This window comes from Taudactylus pleione, unplaced genomic scaffold (assembly GCF_031769625.1).
Source record: "Taudactylus pleione unplaced genomic scaffold, aTauple2 ptg000086l, whole genome shotgun sequence".
Classification (NCBI taxonomy): Eukaryota; Metazoa; Chordata; class Amphibia; order Anura; family Myobatrachidae; genus Taudactylus; species Taudactylus pleione.
Window position 1 is genome coordinate 2,445,122 of NW_028284488.1, and position 24,087 is coordinate 2,469,208.

Sequence of the window (24,087 nt, forward strand, 5' to 3'; positions counted from 1 at the left end):
AGACAATGAACAATAGTAACATAAACGCATGGACAAATTTACCAGCACTCCAAATAAATGTGAAAACAATTACCAGTAACTCCAGTATCATCACAATGTGTTATCATATCAATCAACAAACTATAACTTGTTCAATTAAATAAAAATGTACATTGACTATACCTGTTGCACGGCTGTATACTTCACAGTGTATGAGTAGTCATGATTATCAATTATTTCAAAATCTTGCACAGCTTCAACCTTCAGGGAGCCAGTGAACTGAACATCCAGTTTGGCTTTTCCAGCACCCTTAGTGTACACTGTGAAGTGGGTGGGCTTTCCGACCTCCACTCCTGGATCAAAGGAAAGAGACTTGGCTGTTTATATCATTTAAAGTTAATAAAAGACAATAAGAACTATACATTGTTACCAGTGTGTTGGCTTTGGTGTAAGCAAGGACATTTTCTGACCATTTCCACTTCAGTTCCAGTGATCAGACAAGGAAACATTAAAGGACTGCAGTACTTACATCAATGTACTGTAATTAATGTGCTTGTGTGTTTCTTGCAATATTAAATTGGTTTATATGTACCTACGTTTATACATAGATACATACATTTTAATACATGGTGACACACACCTATGTTGTTCCCTTCAATCACTATTAATAGATCATTAGATATCTCTTTATTATTATTATTATTATTATTATTATTATATTATTATTATTATCATATATCATAGAGAGAGTGTATATGCCAAAATGAAACACTTTAATTGTAGAGAGCAATTTTTTAATAAATTGAGCTAGAGAACAAAAAGCAATACATATTTGGTACAGCTATATATCCTTATTCTTATTTACACCTAGTTTCTAAATCATCCCTTTGCATAACAGTCACAGGTTCTCAAACTCGGTCCTCAGGATCCCACACAGTGCATGTTTTCCATGTCTCCTCACAATCACAAGTGAAATAATGAGCTTCACCTCTGGATCTTTCAAATGTGCCAGTGAGTAATAAGTACACCTGTGCACCTGCTGGGTGACCTGGAAAATGTGACCTGTGTGGGGTCCTGAGGACCGAGTTTGAGAACCACTAGCATAACTTATACCCTAATAGCCATTAGCTGTGTCTCATACCTGTGCGGTTGAGTCCTGGACCCTCTGCTCGTACTTTGCTGGCATCATGTGATGGATCGACCTTAACCCGGAAGGGGCTGATTGGTATTTCCTGGCGGGAAGGAAAGATATATAAATGTGTATAGTTAGAATGAGTAAGAAGTAATCTAAAGTAAACCATTATTATCAGGAGGCAAAGAGCGAGTGTTTGCATGTTGCTGTATTTCTGTCTTAGAAGAGGACTTGTAAAAGGCATATGCATAAGAGGTCTTGTAGATGGCTAGTGCAGTGACTGCCAGAAATTGCAATAAAAAGTTTCTATGTTTTTTGTATCAGTGTCTGGATTTTGCTATTAATTCCTGCATTTTATTTGTCTAGTACTAATAGTACCAGCCTGTCCTCACCTGGTCAGCAAATAGCACCATAATGGTATATTTCCCAGCTCCAGGTGGGGTGTATTTCACAGTGAACGTATCATTATCATTTTTAATGATGTCAAAGTCAATATCTGCTTCTGCTGGTCCCACCACACCAGGTGCACATTTAATGCCAATGCTGACATCCCCTGTGGGCAAAAGTAAGCAATACAATTATTTCAGTGATATGAATATTGGTTCTAATGAAAACATTCTCCTATAGCCATTTTTATATTTTAGAGTAGTCTACACGCCATGATATCACATGACAATGAGCATGTGATGTCATTATATCCTACTGAGCAGTGCCTACCTTGTCCTGCCTCACTGCAATCCACGGTGAAGTAGGTTGGCTCATTGGCTTTTAGACCTGTCTTTTCTACACCGGGTCCATAAACCTTAACTTTGTTGGGGTGGCTACCCTCACCCACTGACACCTTAAATGAATAAAAAATTGTGTTAGCAAGCAAATATCAATGCAGTCTCCACACAATAAATGTGTTTCAATGTTTAATAGAATGTACTGAATATACAATCATCAAACACACTGAAAAGCAGACACAACATATCACTGTAATAAATACACCATCCTGTGTGCCCCAGATATAACTCACCCGGTAAGGGCTGTTAGGGATGTTAACTCCTCCCCATGAGATGATGATGGTGTGTTTGATTGGCTTGGTCGGTACATAAACACACACATATGTATTATCTCCATTGTCCTTAATTTTGATGTCAATGGGTGTTCCCTCTGCATCCTGTATGGACGGACAAGACAAATATAATTCATGTGTTTTCACTTTAAAGAAACAATTGTTCATATATCATATCCAAAATATTTAGTGTCCAATACTTAAAATCCAAACACATACACACTCGCAGTCAATCGTTTTACATCTGTACCAAGTGTACTATATTGTGTATTTATATGAAAACGTTCAGTTACCTGTGCATAGATCTTCAGTTCAGCAGTTCCAGCAGTGCGGGCATCAATGGTGAATTCAGCAGGGTGTTCTACAATGCAGCCTGTGGGTTCTAGGCCTGGCCCATAAGCTTTAACCTGGAAAGAGATGAAAAAGAGAAGGAATCATTATTAGCTTCTGTAAACACTTGATCCCTGCATGCATTTCCCGTAATTGTACAATAAGCAGTTTTACATTCTTTTTCCTACAAATAAACCTTCATTCACCTTCAACCTGCCTACTCATGTCATGTCACCATTTCTTACAAAGAACTCTGTCTATTTTTTAAACAAGCCAAAGTAGTGTTATCTCTTTCCTCCTGACAGGATGCCCCCACCAAGACCCCAGTCCGCATCCGTGTTCATATGTTAGAGATGTTCAGTGTGCCTTTGATGCTAGTAATAGTTTTCCAGTCATATAAATTATGTTTGGAAAGGAACGAGGGATTAAAAGATGATCCCACAAAGGTCAGAGTCCAGTTAGACAAATGTGTCCTCCTCACCCCCCCTCATCACTTGTAAAGGAACAGCTGTTGGAAGAGACAAGGATAACTTTGAAATGGGAGGGGGTGGGAAGGGAGCAAGGTGACTGTCATTTACAGGATAACGTACTCCCTAATGTAAATTATAAGTATAGTAAATGTCACACATCACGGGATCTTCAAGGTGGTTTCTGATATCCATAATAATATATAGTTTAGTTTGTATGTGTGGGTTATTCCTTATAATAAAAAATTGTTCTCTAATGGACACAGAGGTGATGGCATCAATAAAATATATCACATGAATACTTTTCATATATATATTATTGACAGGATTTTATGCATATATTAGCTTGTGTATTATAGAGAAGATTATAGTGAATGTGAATTTAAAGTGGTACATATCAATCATTTTACACATGGTACTAAGCCACTGTTTGGAATATGCATCTTATAATTAGAGATGTGCGGGTTCGGTTTTACTCGGCTTTACTCGGTTCTTTCCGCCAAAATTAATGTGCAAATCGGATTGATTTTATTGGCTATACAAAACACGTGATAGCCGATAGCCAATGAGATGCCGTTTTTGAGATCCGAACATATCCGAGTAAAACCGAACTCGCACATCTCTACTTATAATTGCTTTTTAATAGTAAATTGTGCAACAATTCTTTGAAGTGTGACTGCTACTAGCATCCTGTATTTGATGCTATATGACTTGTCATGAATATTTACAGCATTTGATGCAATCAGACTGTATAGCCTATATTGAGCAGGAGTGCGTATCACATAATAAAATCACAATTTCTCGTTAATAACGTTAATAATTTTATAATTAGATTGTAGAAAATGTAACCAAGACTTAAGGGATTGAGACCTCCATCAGTCTCAATATGCATAAGCACACCTAGATACAGTATCCTCCAGTGCACACATATTTATGGAGAAACACGGTACCGTTTGTGGAGGAGCTCCGCAGACGCTTACAGCAGCTGATTGGAGGAGGTGGATGATGCAAGCTACAGAGCAGACACACTGGTGCGCCTCACTTAGCCAAGCAGTGCAACAATTACATTTCACAGTGCAAAGTGAAATTACTGTAATCAGATAAAGGGAAGGAAAATATACATTTAACTTAGGGGTATTTCTTGTTGTATGGAGGAGAACACAGCCAAGTTTCAAGTCCACAACAATACTTGATTTATACACCCGTTCTGACCTGATGGAGATTGGTTCTCGCTCTGTACGGTATTTCAATGGTTAGCATTCGGTATCGTTCAGTTGCACTTTGACAGAGAAGCACTTTTCTAAACAAACTTTTTTTCGTAAAACAAAACCCACAACACACAAAAGTGCCACATTTAATATAGACAGTCGTGATGTCAACACCCTATCATTATTAACTGAAGCCATAAATGAGACTAATCAGTCTGGGGCCTTGTTGGCCTGGCAGTGGTGATTATGGTGGGGGCATCCATCCACAGCCAATACAGAAGAGCCAGGTATGGGTACGGCAAAGCGTCTGCTCAGACCATCTTCCTATTGGTCCAATCAGTCAGCACTGGATTTTTCCAATGCTGCGGACCCAGCCTCGGGGAAGGGGAGGGGGTGAGATAGTGTAAAGCAGTGGTTCCCAAACTCGGTCTTCAAGGCACCCTGACAGTCCAGGTTTTAACAATATCCATGATTGCACACATGTGGTTTTATCAAAATGAATGAGGTACTAATTAAATCAGTTGTACAAAAGCATAGATATCCTTAAAACCTGGACTGTTAGGGTGCCTTGAGGACTGAGTTTGAGAACCACTGGTGTAAAGCATTGTGTGTGCTTCAGAAATATCTTCCCAAGAAGGAAGGGTAAAACAGGTAGAGATATAATAAGTATAGTGTTTCATAGAAAATATTATACCATAGTGTTATAAAAAGCACTGCTTGTTGATTGTCATATTGTAATAACTGATTGGCAATAGCAATGCTGTTTCTTTTATACTGTATATCTCTTTGTTACGTCACTGGATATTTATCACTAACACTAGATGATCCTATATGTTTTAAGTTGCTCTACTCTAACCTTACCACCAAAAAAATACTATAACTTGACTACTTGACTATTACCTTTTCTGGGAAAGCTTTGTTGCTAGCGGGTAGAATATGAGCAATGAAGGGACTGTCCTTGATATCCTCATCATCACAGATCACATGCACAGCATACTCCCCAGGCTCAGTAGGCCAATAGCGAACATCACATGATCCATCTCCCTTATCATCACACTCAATCTTTGCCTGTGAAGGGCCCTCAATGGAAAAGCCTGGGGGTACAAATCAGCGGTGAATATTATTTTTTAAAAAAAGGGTAATGTATATTAAAGTATGATATATGGTTATTCAGTTGCGGTCTTGTTTATTTGTCATTTAAAATGAAATCTGAGTTGTGTTTGTAATTTAGAGAATCTTACCAAGTGTTCCAACTTCTGTGCCTATAGCTTCCACCACAAAATCAGCTGATTTGCCCACCATGCCCGTCTCCAGGCCAGGACCCCACGCTCGCACTTTCTGTACTCCTACTTCAGGGCTGATAAGGACCTCAAATGGGCTGTGTATAAAATAAAAGGTAAAATGAACATTTAAAGAAAATAGTAGGACTGATGAAAGGGATAATAATTAAAATAAGAAAGCAATAAAGATAGGAATTGGCAAAAAGAACACAGAGCAGTAAAATATGACTTTATGCATTCAGACATATTACATATGACAATCTGCACGACTAATATAGTAAACATAAATAACAGTTAGTGAACATTGGAACTTGGGCACATTTAGGAGAGATGTTGCCTGGAATTCCATAAGCAAGGACATTTTGTCTAAAAAGTATATTTAGACAAAAAAAAGACAAGAACTGCAGTTGCACTTATGGTAAGATCCCACCTTTTCATTCAATTAATGATTGGCAATAGAATGTTACAATGTACTTTGGCGAACAGGACAGGATTATACCAGTGATTCCAGTTTCCAGTAATTTTTTTTTTTTCTTTGGGGGGGGATTGTGTATTTAGTATTTGCTTGTTTCTTATTTTTCACTTGTACGTTTTTCAATGCTGTTTAAATATATATATATATATATATATATATATAATATATATATATATATAAAATGTTTTTTTGCTTTCAATCTTGTTTTATTTTAAACAAGCAAGGCTAATAAGCAGAGTATATCAGGAGAGATGGAACTGTACCAAAGGAAAGTTTCCCAGGGGAGGGGACAGGATGGCGGGAGATGGAATAAAGATATCTAAGGGATACAAGATACTTGGTAGAGGATTTTACTTTTTCTATATTGCCTCCTCAGTGACTATCTCTCTCTCTCTCTCTAACTCACCCCACCTCCACCACCCCTCCTCTCCCTCTTCCTCTCCTGTCTAATTCTTAATGCTGGATCTGTGTCACCTCAATATCCCTGTGCCAACAGCAGGTCAGCTTAAGAACTTCACCACACAAATACTGGTTTGCTGCTTGCACAGGGTATTTTACACTTACAGGAATCCGAATCAGAAGAGCATCAAAGCCTATGACAATCCAGCGGTTGCACCTGGTGATAGTGCCCATGTAATCTAGAGTACACAATCTATATCTTTTTCATCAGCTATTCTTTGCTTGCCCGAGTGAGGCACACAAAGGAGGCAGATGATGCCAGTCTATATTCATGCTCACCTTCTTGGGATGGCGTATCCACCCCACGTGATTGTAACAGTGTACTTTCCTGGCACAATTGGGTAATAGTCACACTCGTACACACCATTTCCAACATCATGGACTTTCACTGGTTCCTCTGTGCCCTCTGGTAATCAGGAAAGACACAATTATGTGAGAGACACTATCTCTAATACTTCATAAGTTCTATACAATGTCTCAGTTAGGAACTATAGCATGTCTAACACAAGTAAACCATAGCAAAAGCGACTTTATGGATCAATGATAAAACAAAAAATAAAAACATCACCCACACAATTTCAACTCTACAGTGAGCCTAAAGTAACTTGATTGTCTGTACTGACAGGCCCAGCATTTCACAGTCTGACACTACCAGCAATTTATTTACTTACATTGTGACTTTGGAACTAGCACCGGAGACGCATGTTTGAAATAGAAGAATGAATTTCATGTGCACAGTTAGAGCATGAGGGACGCAATTTAAAGACACAATTGTTCTTTAACGTAAATTTAGATTTGCATTTCACTACCTTATCATGCAATCATATTGCCTGTTATTACTATATTTTTGTTTAAATAGTCTTTGTTAATGTCCTACATGTACTTCATGTTAAAAGTTAAATTTGTTGTTCTCTACTTACTGGGTCCTTTTACTGTGACCTTCAGTTCTCCACTTCCTGCTCCTTTGGTGAATACCTTGAAGTCAGCCACTTCCTTGACACGGACACCTTTGGGCTGGAGCCCACGACCAGAAGCTCTACAGGCATTAGGGTTACATGCTGCAAAAGACATAAGATGAAATAGTTCAAAATTAAAGAAATGAAGAACAAGCCACTAGTAACATTAAACAACTACTTGAAAACATATACCAATAATATCTGCACAACAACACTCCTATATGCACACAGTACTACCCTGGAAAGCTGGCATGTAGCAGAAGAACATTTCCGGAACAGGCATTAAGCCCTAAATAACAATGAATATTTCACTTGTGGCCAATATGTGCTCATCTGAGAGTAAAATGAATATGCATCGATTTCCCTGTGAGCCGGACTTTACATGCAAGTGCAAACAGACCCCTCTCTTTTCACAATGTAATTATGCCCAAAGTAGGGATGCAATTCATATTTTAGTATTTGGACGAACACTGAATCCTGTTTCACAAGATTCCAGTGCTGCAATAGTCCACAATATTAATCTTTCCAGAATGTGTAACACATTTGGTTAGAAGATCGTGGATCTTGGAAAAGGGTTATTCATATACCCAAGCAGATATTCCAAGCAAATGCTGAGGAACTTACATGTATAAATATATGTATAAAATACATAGCTTATCCATGTTTCTGCTTGGTTTTGTTAGCATTGAAGATTGAAGATTAAATTAGAAAATTAAGATTAAATTAGAAAAGTTCATCTAATTTTCGATTTCCCAAGATGGACAAGAATATACTTCCTAATGATGCAGGAATTCGCAGGGCCTACAGGTAAATGGGTGAGGCTTCTGTGAGTGATAAAGCAGATTAGGGTGGGTGTTTGGCAAATCACGCTAGGATTATTTTGTCTTGATTTCATCTGGATAAATGTGGGAGATATGAGCAAGAATTTGCAGCTCTACAGCTATTAAGCATCCTGTGGTAATATTTAAAAAGTAATGCAGGTACCTTAAAAATTAATACATGATTTAATAAGTTTAAGGTTTATGCTGGGTACACAGTGGATGATATATCGTTTGTACAGCTGACAAACTATATATCGTCCTGATCATCGGCTCGTGTGTGCACCTGATATAGTGGTGAACAAAGTTGTTCAAAGATCTATCATGTCGGCCATGCAGCACGGCAGAGACAATATATCTTGAAGGTATATCGTTCCTATTTGCTGGTGTGTACACGCGACTGACCAACCCATATGCTGGCCACAGGAAGCAGTTAACATGACATCATCATTGCTTCCATTGGGCAGACATATCGGTCAGCCAATTGATAAGTGCGCCAAGGCACACACCTACTCAATTGATCAGTTGACAGTTCGGCCGGACAGCTGATCCGTCAGCCAAGTGTGCACCCGGCAGTAGAGTAGTTAGCTTTACTTCTAGCTTAAATTTAACTGTTTTGTTATTTTCTACATTAAGGGCCTGAGGGCCTGATTCAGAGCCGCTCGTAAGCAGCCGCTCGTTCGCTCCGAGCGATGTTCGCACAACTGCGCATGCGTATGGGTCGTAATGCGCATGCGCCAACCAGTCAGTGCGGTCGGAAATCGAGCGCTTGCAAAATAGCGAGTGCCTGCTAATTTGAGTGACAGGATGAGGCGTTTGTGGGTGGTAACAGGGGAAGGTGCTTGAAAACTGGGAGTGGAGATCTGAACGTAGGCGTGCCAAACGGTCAAAACGGGCGTTTTAAGGGTGTGCATAATTAACAAAGCAGCGTCATTGGCCACGTCACTTGGTTGTCTCTTAGCCTGAACTGTTCGCATGATTGCGGTAGGCAAATCCTACCACAAGCACTGCGAGCAGTTCAGACGGCTTTCGATGTACTCGATTAATCTAATAAATAGCGGAGATGACGTAGGATGCGAGCGGCCAGGGGGCGTCTTTACAAAATAGCGAGCGCATGTTTCGTTCGCTCGCTCACACATAGAGGCTCAACAGACCGCAAAGAGCGAGCGCTCAATTTAAATAGCCGGCCTCTTTTTCTGAACGAGCGAGCGCAAATAGCGTCCGGCTCTGAATCAGGCCCTGATTCAGCAGTGCACTGCTGAACGCAGATTCCCGATTACCATGTGCTTTCATGCAGGTCCCCTTAAGCTTCTACCTGACTGACAGGCAGAGGTGTTTATGGGCCGGTGCAGGGATGGTCTGCGTTCCTTGAAATGGGGGGTGTTGCCCCCATTTTCCAGGAGTGGCAAGGCCAGGATCTGTGTCCATTGACGCAGATTCCTGGCCTCACATGCCGGCCAGCCTGTGTAAGCTGAGGCTTACTCAGCTGGCCGGTGCCATCCAACATTGCGACCGATGGTGATCCCAGGCTGCAACCTCGGTCGCAGCATGGGATCACAGATGCAGCAGAAGGTGTCAGACAGCTTGGTGGCTTTGCAATTCCGTCCTTTGCTGAATCAGGCCCTATTTGTATTATATGTCTTAACTCATTATTTACTTACCAAAAGTGCAATTCCTCAAATAATACCCCAGCAACCCCTCAGCATTAGCTTTTACCTGTCTATTGTCAAATAAAAACTGAAAGCAAAATGGCTGAACTGATATGGTTGTAGTGCAGATTTTCACTTAGTAATATTAGCAAAAAAACATCCTTGTGTAGAATTTGGACAAAGTTTTGTGTGCCAGTATATTCTCTCATATATATGTCAGGGCTGCATGTGTAAGCACATTTACACATGGCCGGGAGTGATGACACAATGCATGCGCACTATTGAAGCATAGGAAAATTGCTTGTCAGGCAGGAGACAATAGGACACTATGGTATAGTGTGAAACTAAACTAACTCAAGCACTTTCCATTCAAAGTAGTCAGTATGTAGTGTTACATGCAGCACAGGCTCTGTTCATATAAACAGCACTGTGCTCAATTCTACATATGATTCCAGTCATAAAAGAAAGGCAGAGCCGTTGACTAACTTTCTTCTAAAAAGCCATATGCAGGTACTGCCGCAGGACAGGCCATGCTTATACCGTGCAGGAATACACATGGACATGTTTCTTATTCTAACACTTGCTGTTGACAAAAAGATGTCCATGCACAGGCTGAGCCTGCTTTATCTGGGCAAGCCATGCCAAGGCTGTGCCCTCTCACTCTTAGCAGGCCATGCTCAGGCCATACTAACTTGACTTGCGTGGTTTAGGTTTGGGTGGAGGTGGGGGAGCCACTTTCTTAGCCTTGTCAGGAGGCGGGGTGGCAATGGCCTGAGGGGTGACCTGAAGGGGAGGGGTGCTGGGTGCCAATGGCAAGACAGCAGCTATTGGGAAAGCAAAGAAACACGGGGAAAAAAGGTCACTTGAAGCAACGACAAAGTTATGCAGAAACATAGAAAGTGGTGACCAATGATACAAGCACAAAGAGACATATACACATTTATACAATGGCAGACAATGGCAGTTTTACATGTCACTTATACATGCAGTGGCTCATGCTAAATTATAGGAAGAATAGGTATACAACGTCTCCTACCTGTACAATCACTGGCAAATTACCTCAAAATGCCGTTATTGGACAAAAAAGGAATACAAGAAAGCCAAGTTTTTTAAAATATTTAATTGGTGATGCTAATAAATAATAATGTGTAAACGGTACTATTTTAAATAAATGTTATGCTTATGAATCAAGTGTTTTACTTAAGCATAAAGCTCACTGGTGAATGTTTTTTGCACGTGCAGCTCTATGTTATTATTATAACCAGGTGTAAATGGGCACTGACTGTTGTTAACTTCAACTAACTATAGTTTCAGCAAGATCAACAGAGTGCCCTGGCCGGTATGTACATGTTATCTGGTGAGCATGTCTTTAAAAAAACATAGGGGTCTATTTACTAAGCAGTGTTAGGAGAAGTGAAAAGTGAATAAGGTGCCAACCAATCAGCTCCCAACTGTCATTTTTCAAACACAGCCTGTGAGATGGCAATTAGGAGCTGACTGGCTGGCACCTTATCACTTTTCACTCTTCATTTTTCACTTCTCCTAACACTGCTTAGTAAATAGACCCCATAATGGCACAAGGGGTCTACAACATGTCAATAGGAATTTTATATTGTTGGGTCACATCTACTTTATATGCGTTTAGATAAATAATGTGTAACAAAGAGAAAATTATAGTTATGAGCAAGATGAACCATCACTTGTGAGTATACCACTAACCTAACTGACATGAAATCTACTTTATGATTAGGGGCATTTGGTAGTGGTGTCCATCATAAGCATACACTAGAGACAACAGGTGGTTGATGAAAGGTTAGATTGATGTGAGATGAAAAGACCATGACTAAGTAAATGTTGACAGCAAAGAGACATAATTATAGATAGAATAAAGGAATAGAATGTCTGAGACGTGAATACAAAAATAAAGAACATAAAATACAATGTCAGTAAGGCACCGCACAGGACATGGATGCATGTTCCAGAGAATCTAAGTACCAATAACAATCATGGTAATCTCACCTTCTGAGATGTTAACTACATAAGGACACTTGGGAATCTGAGTTCCAGCGAAGGTAATGTAGACCTTGTGAGGCCCTTCCATGTTGGGCCTATAGGTACAGCGATAGATACTATCACCTTTGTCTTCAAGAACAACTTCCACTGTGTCCTGTCGATTCTGGGGATCAACAATGACCACCCCAACATCACCAGAACCTGCACCTGTTGATACATGACAAATATCTGTATATTAGAGAGCTTCTGTATCACAGCATTAGAGGCATAAGTAAAGAATTATATGGGTCAGTCAAGCCTATATTTTATATTGACATATTTCAAAGAATGACTAGTACTTGTACACTACTCCCAACCTTGTTCTCTGCTACTTACACATGTTTCCAGTCTCTTCCTTCTGATACAGCCATCATCCACTTAAGTAGTTACTCTGCAGGCTGTAAAGTTCTGTCTAATGAATATTTGCATTAACAACTAAAGTGATCATTACCTGCAGTATAGATATCAAAGTAGGTAGGCTTGTTGGCAACATTTCCCACAGGCTCCAGACCAGGTCCACGCGCGGTCACTTTATTAGCATCTCCAAGGGCCATGGCTACATTAACATTAAATGGACTTTTGTTGATGTTCTGACCAGCAAATAAGACTGTAACCTATGTGATACAGGAAGTGGACATACGTGTGAATACGGGTGCTGGTCATGGCTTTATACATAATACAAAAGCAAGGCAATACAGGTTGAATCTCCCATATCCAAATATTCCGAAATACAGAATATTCCGAAATACAGAATTTTTTTGGCATGACTGAGATAATTAAACCTTTGATTTTTGATGGTTCAATGTACACAAACTTTGTCTAAGGCACAAATTATTAAAAATATAGCATAAAATGACCTATAGGCTTTGTGTATAGGGTGTATATGAAACATAACTGAATTTTATGTATGTACACAAACTTTGTTTGAGCCACAAAATTATTGAAAATATTGCATAAAATTACCTGCAGGCTGTGTGTATAAGGTGTATATAACACATAAATGCATTCTGTGTGTATATTTGGGTCCCATTCCCAAGATATTTCATTATGATATGCAAATATTCCAAAATACGGAATATTCCATTATCCAAAATACCCCTGGCCCCAAGCATTTTGGATATTGGAGACTCAACCTGTAATACATTTCGCTGTAAGACAACAGGTAACTATATATGTGGTCTTATAACAAAATATATGTAGAGAGATAAAGTATATAGAAACATTATTTAAGCCAAAACATTTGGTACATGTTTAACTGCTAGAACACGAGGCATCTCCATGTATGTATAGAATGCAGTACATGGAATGCACCCTCCTGCTGGGTGATGACTATGTCTCTCTCACCTTGTGAAGGCCAGCCACCTTTGGCACGTAGCTGACTGAGTAGGTTCTGTTCTTATCATTGTTGGGGATGACTTTTGCCTGTAAAGAAAATAAAATTGAGTAGGTGACAGCACTACTATTGTAAGTCAACTGCTAAACCCTGCTGAGATGAGTTTAACACTAAATTGCATTATTCCTAGTTATTTCCATATCTCTCCCAAAACAAGACAAGGAAAGCAGATGATACATTTCAGAATTAGATTAAGAATATAGTAGTGAAAAAGCATTTTGTAAAACATAACATTATGTAGAGTTCAGCTTCTCCTAGAATACACATGTGATCCATTTATTCTTTATTACTGGAAGACTTACATTGACAGCATCACAATTTTGTCAGTGCTATATGTTTCATCATGAGCAAGAGGGGCTTAATAGTATTAGTTCACTGTTCCTGGTAGACCTAATGACTTCATACACTACAAAATTGAGTTTTCACCTCTTCAGTATGTCCTTCAGGATCTTCTACGAATACCAGCACTTCTCCAAGGCCGGCATCAATGGTCTCCACTGTGAAAAAGGCAGGCTTCAAAACCATGTTTCCTTGAGGCTCAATACCTGGAAATGATGTGATACGGTGCAATAATCATTACAATGCAACACACATTCTAAACAGACAAAAATCTTGGGTGAAAGTAAAATTGTATGAGCTACCAGTGCAACTGTAACTGCTTATGCTCTGAGAATGGTCACATGTTGTGTCTTTAATAGAATAAAAATGGAAACTGTAAATCACTTTTAAGGCACTATCCTGCCATAGATGGTCAAATTGAAAAGATCCAGCCATTTCCATTACAAGTAACAAAATGAAAGAATGATAACTTACTGATGTGCACTACACAATCACCTGTCATGTAGGAAGACCATCATGCATGTTATGTCCAAAAGTGAAGACTATCTCTAGAGGTTTCTAGGAGAACTCACAACGTCTCATGGTGATGATGCAAAACATGATATCAAATAATATAATACAACGTTTCAGGAGAACAATGTTTAAAAATGGTGCAAAACTTTGTAGTTAAATCATATAATGAGTTAACACTGATTAATTAAATCCACTTTAGAAAACGTCACTGCTGTATTGGGTCCCTCATCTCTCTACAATTCACATAATGTAACTGGTAAATGAATTTATAACACTTATATTGAATTAACACATTTTCCGGGGAACTTACTGAGTCACAGCCCTGTTTGCAAAGTTTGTTATTCCAATTTATTGAAATAATGTTATCTTTATATTCAACTTTATCCCAAGGACATTTCAGGAGTCGTACCAATGAAACACATGGCTACTTCGACTGTGCTGTGTGTTCTCTCTCCTCCATCTCTAGATCTGTCTGGAAGTGCTGGGACTCAGTAAGGCCACATTGCAGTTTATGTTTTGGTCCTGGCTGTCTCCTAATTGTCCACATTTGGGAGTTTTGGCAACAGGCAGTTTGACTGCTTCAGATCAACATATTGTAACAATCGTGACGCTGCCAAGTAGAGATGGAGCAGAGCGGATTGAGAACATGAGCTCACCCAGACATCGTGTTACACTAAAAGAGCCAGCAGGAAGGGAACTGCGGGGGCTACCTGGTCTCTCATTTTAACCCTTTTTTACCAGCACAAGAGGAGTATTTTAAGAATGATCCAGCCTTTAACCGTTGAAGTTTTCCAGTTTACATAAAACTGTTTTAATGTAATATTTTGCAATAAATTCAAAGGACTATTATTTCCCATACCAGGCCCATAGGCAATGGCTTTCTTAGGATGCAGCTGCTTAGACCGCAGAGGAGCTCCTGGCTTCAGCTTGGCCTTGGGGAACTGTGACAGGTAGGTCATGACTGAATGTTCATCTACATTGGGATCCACAATCTCTTCAGGAGCAATGACCTACAGCAGAAATATATAATAGTAGGTGAACATCCAATTGTTACTGTAATCGTACTCTTCATATGACAATTAGGATTTGTTCAGGTGCAGACACCTATTATGACAATTAGTTATAAGCTATATTTGGTAAAATGTTATATTGGTATGTATAGAGATGCTGAAAGTTGCCTAAACCTATTTCTGGTTTTAAACCTAAAAAATTCAAAGGAAATTCTCCAACTTTAGATCAATTTAACAAATCGAGTTAAATTTCGGCAACACAAACAGGTTCTGACATGTTTGAGCTGGATTGACCACGGGTGAGGTGGTTCGCGCACTATGGAGGCGGTTTGCAGATGACCAAGCCAGTCTGCACATTAATGAACCAGCTTCAACACGTACAGCTTACATTGATGCATTTAACTGCTTTCCAGTGTGGACTGAGAACAGAAAAATTTGAACTTCACACACAGTAGTGTTTCGCTGTCCAAACCGAACAAAATGTAAAATCATTTTTTTTTTAAATAGTACTTTAAATATATATTTAACAACACCAATTTTAACATGAATGTCAAATGTGCACAATAATTATGAAACTGAAATGCAAATGATGAACAAGAATGAGGACAAAATGCGCACCTCAAATGTAAACTGCGCACCTCAAATTTCTCAAACTAGTAAGATTTTTTCCAATTCTTACAAATTTCGAACTGGTCTGAAATTTTCAAGCATCTCTAGCAATTAAATACTCTATCTGCAGCTGGATATATATATACATTATCAGAGTTACCAGGGTGGCATTATTATCATTATAATTTATTATAGGGTACCACAAAGTTCTGCAGCACTGTACAGCACAAAGATACAAAACAAGGTAAACAATGTAAAAAAAATACATATATACATACAGTAGGTACATGTGTAGGTACAGTCACGAGCATATACCAATGGCTGAGTTTATGAGCAGAATTATACAAGAGGAGGAAGGGCCCTGCTGTACAGAGACTCTATTCTGAAGGGAAAGAGAAGGAGTGATAGTATTGGGAAGAAACAAGGGGTTAGGGAGGTAGAAGCAAAATACCAGATCAACTAGGCAAGGGGGGGGGGGGTATATATTAATCTATATGTGGGCAGTTTTATATGTTCAAACTGTTGTTGAATTGCAACCCAGTATGGTTTGCTTCAAATGATGAAAGTTTTAGATCAGTAAAACATGACAACAAATGTCTTGCAGTAGTTCCCAAACTGTGCGCCGTGGCATCCTAGGGTGCCTCAAGACACTTGCAGGGGTGCCTCAGGTTGGTGGCCCAGCACCAAATCAAAATGTTTATGGTCATTGTAATGTAAATATGTGGACAAACAGAAGCGCAAACCTGTCCACCACCACATAACTGACCCTAAGGATGACAGCTAAGCACAATTTACTTCACTTTACTACATTTTTTTCTGAATTTCTCAATAACAAACTTTTGGCTTAGGGGTGCCGCGAAAACACTGCTGATACTCTAGGGTGCCGTGATTCAAAAAAGTTTGGGAACCACTGGTCTAGAGTCAGTGGCGTAAGTTCATCCCAGATGCCCAGAGGCAAGTTATAATTTGGTGCCCCCCGGTCACAGCCGCTGACACTGTAATGTAGCAATGCAAACATGCTATAGATAGACGAAGGCAGCAGCTGATGGTCTGACATGGAGCTCTCCACTAGTGTATGGTGGCTTCTCAGGTGCCGGGAAGGGGTGTCATGTATTGGGCGACTCTGGGTACATAGTTACAGCACTAAGTGGGGTGAATATGTTGTGGACAATGGAGGAGGTGCCCCTTCAGAGCTGGAGCCCAGCGGCAGGCACCTCCATTGTCTCCCATAGTTCTGCCCATGTCTATAGTGTTGTCTGGCTTTATCCATATGGAAGGCAATGAGCTCATAACTAGTTAAATTCAGTGTTCAACTAGTGCTTTTAATTTAGTAACAGACAGTTGTAAATACTAAATATCCACTTTCCTGCAGCTCACTCTCAGTTTCATCTTTCATTAGATCATTCTTATTTACAAGTTATTTCTTTATATTTTATACAGTATATCTCTGATGCAAGTTTTCTTCATTGTCCAGGAATAATTTTTCTTCCTGTATGTTTATCTTCCTTCTTGTGACTACCACAAGAAATCATTTATAGTTTATGTGATAGTTTACAGTTAGCACTACAATGCACGGGACACAAATACGCTAAAGTAAACAAGTCTAAATGTCCATTCAAAAATTTCAGGGGTATATTTACTAAAGGTCGGTTTTAATTGATTTTGATCGATTTAAACTCGATTAAAAAAATCGCTTGACAACGATATTGTGTTTCTGGGGTTAAATCACAGATTTAGTAATAGACAATTTTTGATTTGTTTTTCTTAAATAATAGTAAATGTGTATAGACCAATGCAATCATCTGCCTGCTACATTGCCTCTCACCTGTGATAGACCTAGCCAGTCATCTGCCTGTTTCATTGTCTCTTACCTGTGGTACACCTAGCCAGTCACCTGCCCATTTTGTTGCCTCTCACCTGTGGTACACATAGCCAGTTATCTGCATGTTTCATTGCATCTCACCTGTGGTTCACCTAACCAGTTATCTGCCTGCTTCATTGCACCTAGCCAGTCATCAGTCTGCTTCATTGCTTCTCACCTGTGGTACACCTAGACAGTCATCTGTCTGCTTCATTGCCTCTCACCTGTGGTACACCTAGACAGTCATCTGTCTGTTTCATTGCCTCTCACCTGTGGTACACCTAGACAGTCATCTGTCTGCTTCATTGCCTCTCACCTGTGGTACACCTAGCCAGTCATCTGTCTGCTTCATTGCACCTAGCCAGTCATCAGTCTGCTTCATTGCTTCTCACCTGTGGTACACCTAGACAGTCATCTGTCTGTTTCATTGCCTCTCACCTGTGGTACACCTAGCCAGTCATCAGTCTGCTTCATTGCTTCTCACCTGTGGTACACCTAGACAGTCATCTGTCTGCTTCATTGCCTCTCACCTGTGGTACACCTAGCCAGTTATCTGCCTGCTTCATTGCACCTAGCCAGTCATCAGTCTGCTTCATTGCTTCTCACCTGTGGTACACCTAGCCAGTCATCTGTCTGTTTCATTGCCTCTCACCTGTGGTACACCTAGACAGTCATCTGTCTGCTTCATTGCCTCTCACCTGTGGTACACCTAGCCAGTCATCTGTCTGCTTCATTGCCTCCCAGCTGTGAAACACCTAGCCAGTCATTTGCCTGCTTCATTGCATCTCATCTGTGGGGCATCTAGCCAGTCATCAGTCTGCTTCATTGCCTCTCACCTGTGGTACACCTAGCCAGTCATCTATCTACTTCTTTGCCTCTCACCTGTGGTACACCTAGCCAGTCATCTGCCTGCATCACTGCCTCTCACCTGTGGTACACCTAGCCAGTCATCTGCCTGCTGCATTGCCTCTCACCTGTGGTACACCTAGCCAGTCATCTGCCTGCTGCATTGCCTCTCACCTGTGGTACACCTAGCCAGTCATCTGCCTGCTGCATTGCCTCTCACCTGTGGTACACCTAGCCAGTCATCTGCCTGCATCACTGCCTCTCACCTGTGGTACACCTAGCCAGTCATCTGCCTGTTTAATTGCCTCTCTTCTGTAGTACACCTAACCAGTCATCTATCTAAGTCATTGCATCTCACCTGCGGTACACCTAGCCAGTCATATGTCTGCTGCATTGCCTCTCACCTGTGTTACACCTAGCCAGTCATCAGTCTGCATCATTGCCTCTCACCTGTGGTACACCTAGCCAGTCATCAGTCTGCTTCATTGCTTCTCACCTGTAGTACACCTAGACAGTCATCTGTCTGCTTCATTGCCTCTCACCTGTGGTACACCTAGCCAGTTATCTGCCTGCTTCATTGTACCTAGCCAGTCATCAGTCTGCTTCATTGCTTCTCACCTGTGGTACACCTAGCCAGTCATTTGCCTGCTTCATTGCCTCTCACCTGTGGTACACCTAGCCAGTCATATGCCTGCTGCATTGCCTCTCACCTGTGGTACACCTAGCCAGTCATCTGCCTGCTGCATTGCCTCTCACCTGTGGTACACCTAGCCAGTCATCTGCCTGCATCACTGCCTCTCACCTGTGGTACACCTAGCCAGTCATCTGCCTGTTTAATTGCCTCTCTTCTGTAGTACACCTAACCAGTCATCTATCTACGTCATTTCATCTCACCTGTGGTACACCTAGCCAGTCATCTGCCTGCTGCATTGCCTCTCTTGCATTTTCCACCGGCTGGTTGGGGTCCCAAGCTTCCCAGTCTGGGCAGAGACCTAGCGGAGCAATGGAACATTATTATTATTATTATTATTATTATCATCATCATGTACCATAATTCCATGGAGCTTTACAATTGCAGGACAAACAACCCTGTATGTGATAAATGCAAAAGACTCACACATATGTTTTGTATAATACATCAGGAAAAGTGCTGTCCACTCTTCAAATAAATTGTGACTGGATTTCAAATCATTTAAAATTAATAAAGAAGACTAGTAAATTCAAGGAAACAGATATCTGGAAGTCCCTATGTGTCATATTATGTTGACCTTTCTGCTATTATACATGTATATTATTCTTTATTTTAAATCAATTTTTTATTTTTTTATGTAAGTACGTGATGTCTAATGACTAGGTCTAATCCTAGAAGCACTTATCACATAATATATAAGAGAAAGAAATGAGCAGTGTGAAATCTACAGTATATGACTGTGTCAGTATGTTGTTTTATGCAGTTGGTAGTGATTGTGTAGTCTGGGGTATACTCGCTGCCTCTTGCCTTATATGAGATTACACTTTTCTCTCCCCCACTTTCCCTCTCCTTGGCAGGCAAACAGACAGCTAAACTGGATAATGTTACAGCCGCATTTCTCACTTGTCATGGAAAGGAACAGACAGCAGCGTACAGTTACACTGAAAACGGCGGCATGACTACAAATAAATGAACACAGTATTCCTTCGTAAACCTGACCTGTCCATATCAAACAGTAATATACTATCCATGAATTCAGTGGATAATAATAATGGTAAAGTAAGCCGTACATATGGATTCTGGTAATGACAGTGTACTGATTCATCACTATGCGGTATTCATATCACATCAGATCATAGCATTCACAGGTGAAATATTATTATTTTGTCATTATGAAAGAAACCTTTTTTTTTAGAAGTTGACATTTCAATCCTTCAGTATATAAGCTGGTCAGGCAAAATAGTTTTACATGAGATTTTCACAAATAATAATTTAACAAAAGCCTACATATTACCACAGTGCAAGATACCAGTGCAGTTATCCCGTATAGGATGTGGACACATGACCATTCCACGACAGTAGTACAGATGGGAATCAACTGCCTTTGTTGCTGATAAATATCCAATTTTATGTAGCTTATGCCTATAAGTGAGGGAAATAATTAAGAGGAACCAGGAGCACATGTAGGGCTGCCCGTTGTTCCCCATACCAAAGCACAGGGAGGGGGTATTCCCAGGGATATCTACAGATATTTATGTCTATGACCTAATACTTGGATGCTGATCACAACGATCCAGTTCACCCACGGGTTGGAATGTGCTCTTTAGATTTTAACCCCTTATTTACTAAAACAAATATGCACTATTTCTATACTGATAATCATTTCAGAATGTAGGTATTGTCAAACACTAGACAGCATCAGTCACTATCAGGGGCGGTTTAAGAAAGGAGGGGGCCCGTGTGTAGCCTGCATGTGGCCTCCCTTAGATCCAGCAGTGCAGCAAACTCTGGCTCTCTGCCAGAGTCTACTGTGCATACTACCGTGCCATGTTCCCGGAGACCTCTCTATTGCGCATGAACAAATCCCTGGGAAAATGGCTGCTGCACCATTTTACCGGTGATTTCTCTCTGCAGAGCAGGCAGACGCGGGACTCCTGAGATGTATAAGTATAATAAAAAATGAGTGCAGGGAGTATGGTGTGGGCCTTTACAACCTGCACACATTATAGATATGCCAATGATTGCCACATATTAATTAAGGTGGACTTATCACATTTTGATTAAAGTGGTGTACATAATGATTAAAAATGTTTTTCTATGCTAAATACAGAGCTTTTCAGGTTTTGCAGAAAAACTTTCATTACGTGGATTTAAAGCCAGATTGAGAGTTGAATTTCTGACTTTTGATTTCGTTTTGTTTCACATTTTACAGATTAGTAAAACTAATCTGAGTGTTGGTGGATGCATGAAAAGGGTGCGATCTGAGTATCCTTTACTTACCAGGGGCACAGTTGTCTACCAGTGCACCCAGAGCTTTTCCATCCTGCCAGTCCCGGTGGAAGTTGGTGATAGGCAGCTGTGGTATCTTATTTTGAATCCATCCCAGAAGCCTTTGCTTTGGTGTTTGTTTCTTGACATCTTCTTCGTCCTCATCTTCCCACATGGGCATAGAGATGGAGTAGTGCAGGATAAGTGTCCAGATCAGACCCAGGATAAGTTTGAGGTTTCCATCCACAATGGCTTTTGAATCTGTAAGTGAAAAATTCATGTGAGTTTGATTAAATATTGTCTTGAACTATGAAATAAACTATTCCTAAACTATTACCAATCAGTATTATAAACAGAGCACATATAACAAACATACTATATTAAAGGGAGATTTTTCCCTTACAAAACAATAATATATTTTTAGATTTGGCCATAGGATTAATACAGAGAATTTCCTCTCACAACTAATGTAAATATATAATATCCAGGTATGTGAGGTCAGGATCGGAGAGCTGATGTACAGTGCATGTACACAGCATCTGCCATTCATTTTGCCACGACAGGACACATAGACTATAATATGTTAAGGTCCCACAGACTAGTATATATTACTTGTTTTATGGCCCCACTGACAAGCCTATAACACTTGACTTATTCCCTACTGAAAAATTTATAATTCCTGTCCTATGGTGCCCTGAAAAGTCCAAAGGTTCCCAAACTGTGCAACGTGGTACCCTGGGGTGTCTTGGGACACTTGCAGGGGTGCCTCAGGTTGGTGATCCAGCACCAAATCAAACTTTTTATGATTAATGTAATGTAAATATGTGGACAATCCTCTGCTTCAGACCATCTATACTTCCATTGGCCACCTTCAGAGCCTAAGGGGTGTTCCTCTGCTTCAGATCATCTATACTTCCATCGGCCACCTATACTTCCATCGGCCATCTTCAAAGCCTAAGGGGTGTTCCTCTGCTTCAGACTATCTATACTTCCATCAGCCACTTTCAGAGCCTAAGGGGTGTTCCTCTGCTTCAGACCATCTATCTTTCCATTGGCCACCTTCTGAGCCTAAGGGATGTTCCTCTGCTTCAAACCATCTATACTTCCATTGGCTGCCTTCAGAGCCTAAGGGTTGTTTTTTTTGCTACAGACCATCTATACTTCCATCGGCCACCTTCAGAGCCTAAGGGGTGTTCCTCTGCTTCAGACCATCTATACTTCCATCGGCCACCTTCAGAGCCTAAGGGGTGTTCCTCTACTTCAGACCATCTATACTTCCATCGGCCACCTTCAGAGCCTAAGGGGTGTTCCTCTGCTTCAGACCATCTATACTTTCATCAGCCACCTTCAGAGCTTAAGGGGTGTTCCTCTGATTCAGACCATCTATACTTCCATCGGCCACCTTCAGAGCCTAAGAGGTGTTCCTCTGCTTCAGACCATCTATACTTCCATTGGCCGCCTTCAGAGCCTAAGGGGTATTCCTCTGCTTCAGACCATCTATACTTCCATCAGCCCCCTTCAGAACCTAAGGGGTGTTCCTCTGCTTCAGACCATCTATACTTCCATCAGCCACCTTCAGAGCCTAAGGAGTGTTTGTTTGCTACAGACCATCTATACTTCCATCATCCTCCTTCAGAGCCTAAGGGGTGTTTGTTTGCTACAGACCATTTGTATGTCTTAGGTAATAACAAAATGTTTTGCTAAATACATTGCTTTATCTTTCTGATTACATTTTATTTACCTGGGGGCCTGTATAATAATCAGGGAAATAAGATATATATTACAGAAAGATAAATCAATGTATTTAGTAGAAGTTTCAGGAGAGAAGGCAAAAAAACCCAATAAACTGATAAAACTTTTAAACTCATCAAATAGTGGAATTAATATCTGAAAGCAAAAGTGCCTGTCTGTGAGGTTTATTTATTGATAGTATTATTATTACAGCATATATCCTACAATGTTATGCAGCATTTACAGACTATTCATGATCCCCTGCCCACACAACTATGTCTTCTGGCTGGACACAGGGGGGCCTGAGGTGGATGACTGTCTTTATGCCAATGCTGCAGCTGATGGTCTTCCTACTGAGACACCCACTGACTGCGGCGCTAATCCGTCTCTGTGCATTTTAAAGACGCACCATAAGTCGCACCATCAAAAGCTGCACCAGCCCTATGTAGGCACTGAATCTGCATCTAAACAAGGGTGTCTGTGCCTGTAGAACTGCGTCTATAGATGTAGTCGCTGACCGTGACATAAACGCGATTTGCCTCCATCCGGCTAGCAACCGGCCTGTTACTTTGCAGAAACTCCCTCCGAAATTGTATCTCTCTGCTTCCAAATTTGTTATGTGTCTCAGAGTGACAACCATCGGTACACATACACAGACTGAAAACATCGGTTGCTTACGTCCGACATCGACACTGCATCCACCCCTGAATCAGGCCCGGGGAGACAAGTTACTGGAGTTTCTGCCTCTGACTGCAGAGCAATTAAAATGAAATGCATGTCCTATATTTGGAAATGTTTAAATATTGTTTTGTAGGCATAGATACCACAAATATAACCTGCCATAAAGTTACAATGATTATAATGTCATTATCAAAAGCATCCATATTAAATGACATTTTACAAACCAGACAGATCTGTGCAGGCTAAATTTCACTGCAGGCTCCAATCACAAGGGAAACATTTG

At 40.4% G+C, this 24,087-nt stretch overlaps 1 protein-coding gene across 5 annotated transcripts in view; it reads right to left on the bottom strand.

Moving 5' to 3' along the window:
* FLNC (filamin C) overlaps positions 1 to 24,087 on the bottom strand; it is a 70,119-nt gene that overhangs the window by 22,002 nt on the left and 24,030 nt on the right. For 2 of the 5 annotated variants that reach the window (XM_088468659.1, XM_088468662.1), the window contains exons 2-19: positions 21,405 to 21,653; positions 19,328 to 19,425; positions 14,967 to 15,117; positions 13,682 to 13,800; positions 13,207 to 13,284; positions 12,314 to 12,476; positions 11,830 to 12,030; positions 10,503 to 10,634; positions 7,308 to 7,445; positions 6,667 to 6,793; positions 5,415 to 5,551; positions 5,074 to 5,267; positions 2,462 to 2,575; positions 2,130 to 2,273; positions 1,829 to 1,952; positions 1,504 to 1,664; positions 1,121 to 1,211; positions 163 to 332 (exon numbers count right to left, since the gene is read on the bottom strand). In XM_088468659.1, the coding sequence (XP_088324785.1) occupies positions 163 to 332; positions 1,121 to 1,211; positions 1,504 to 1,664; positions 1,829 to 1,952; positions 2,130 to 2,273; positions 2,462 to 2,575; positions 5,074 to 5,267; positions 5,415 to 5,551; positions 6,667 to 6,793; positions 7,308 to 7,445; positions 10,503 to 10,634; positions 11,830 to 12,030; positions 12,314 to 12,476; positions 13,207 to 13,284; positions 13,682 to 13,800; positions 14,967 to 15,117; positions 19,328 to 19,425; positions 21,405 to 21,653 (2,591 nt within the window). Of the gene's footprint in view, positions 1 to 162; positions 333 to 1,120; positions 1,212 to 1,503; positions 1,665 to 1,828; positions 1,953 to 2,129; positions 2,274 to 2,461; positions 2,576 to 5,073; positions 5,268 to 5,414; positions 5,552 to 6,666; positions 6,794 to 7,307; positions 7,446 to 10,502; positions 10,635 to 11,829; positions 12,031 to 12,313; positions 12,477 to 13,206; positions 13,285 to 13,681; positions 13,801 to 14,966; positions 15,118 to 18,515; positions 18,554 to 19,327; positions 19,426 to 21,404; positions 21,654 to 24,087 lie in introns of those variants that run through there. The other 3 variants (XM_088468663.1, XM_088468660.1, XM_088468661.1) reach the window with 2 other exon arrangements.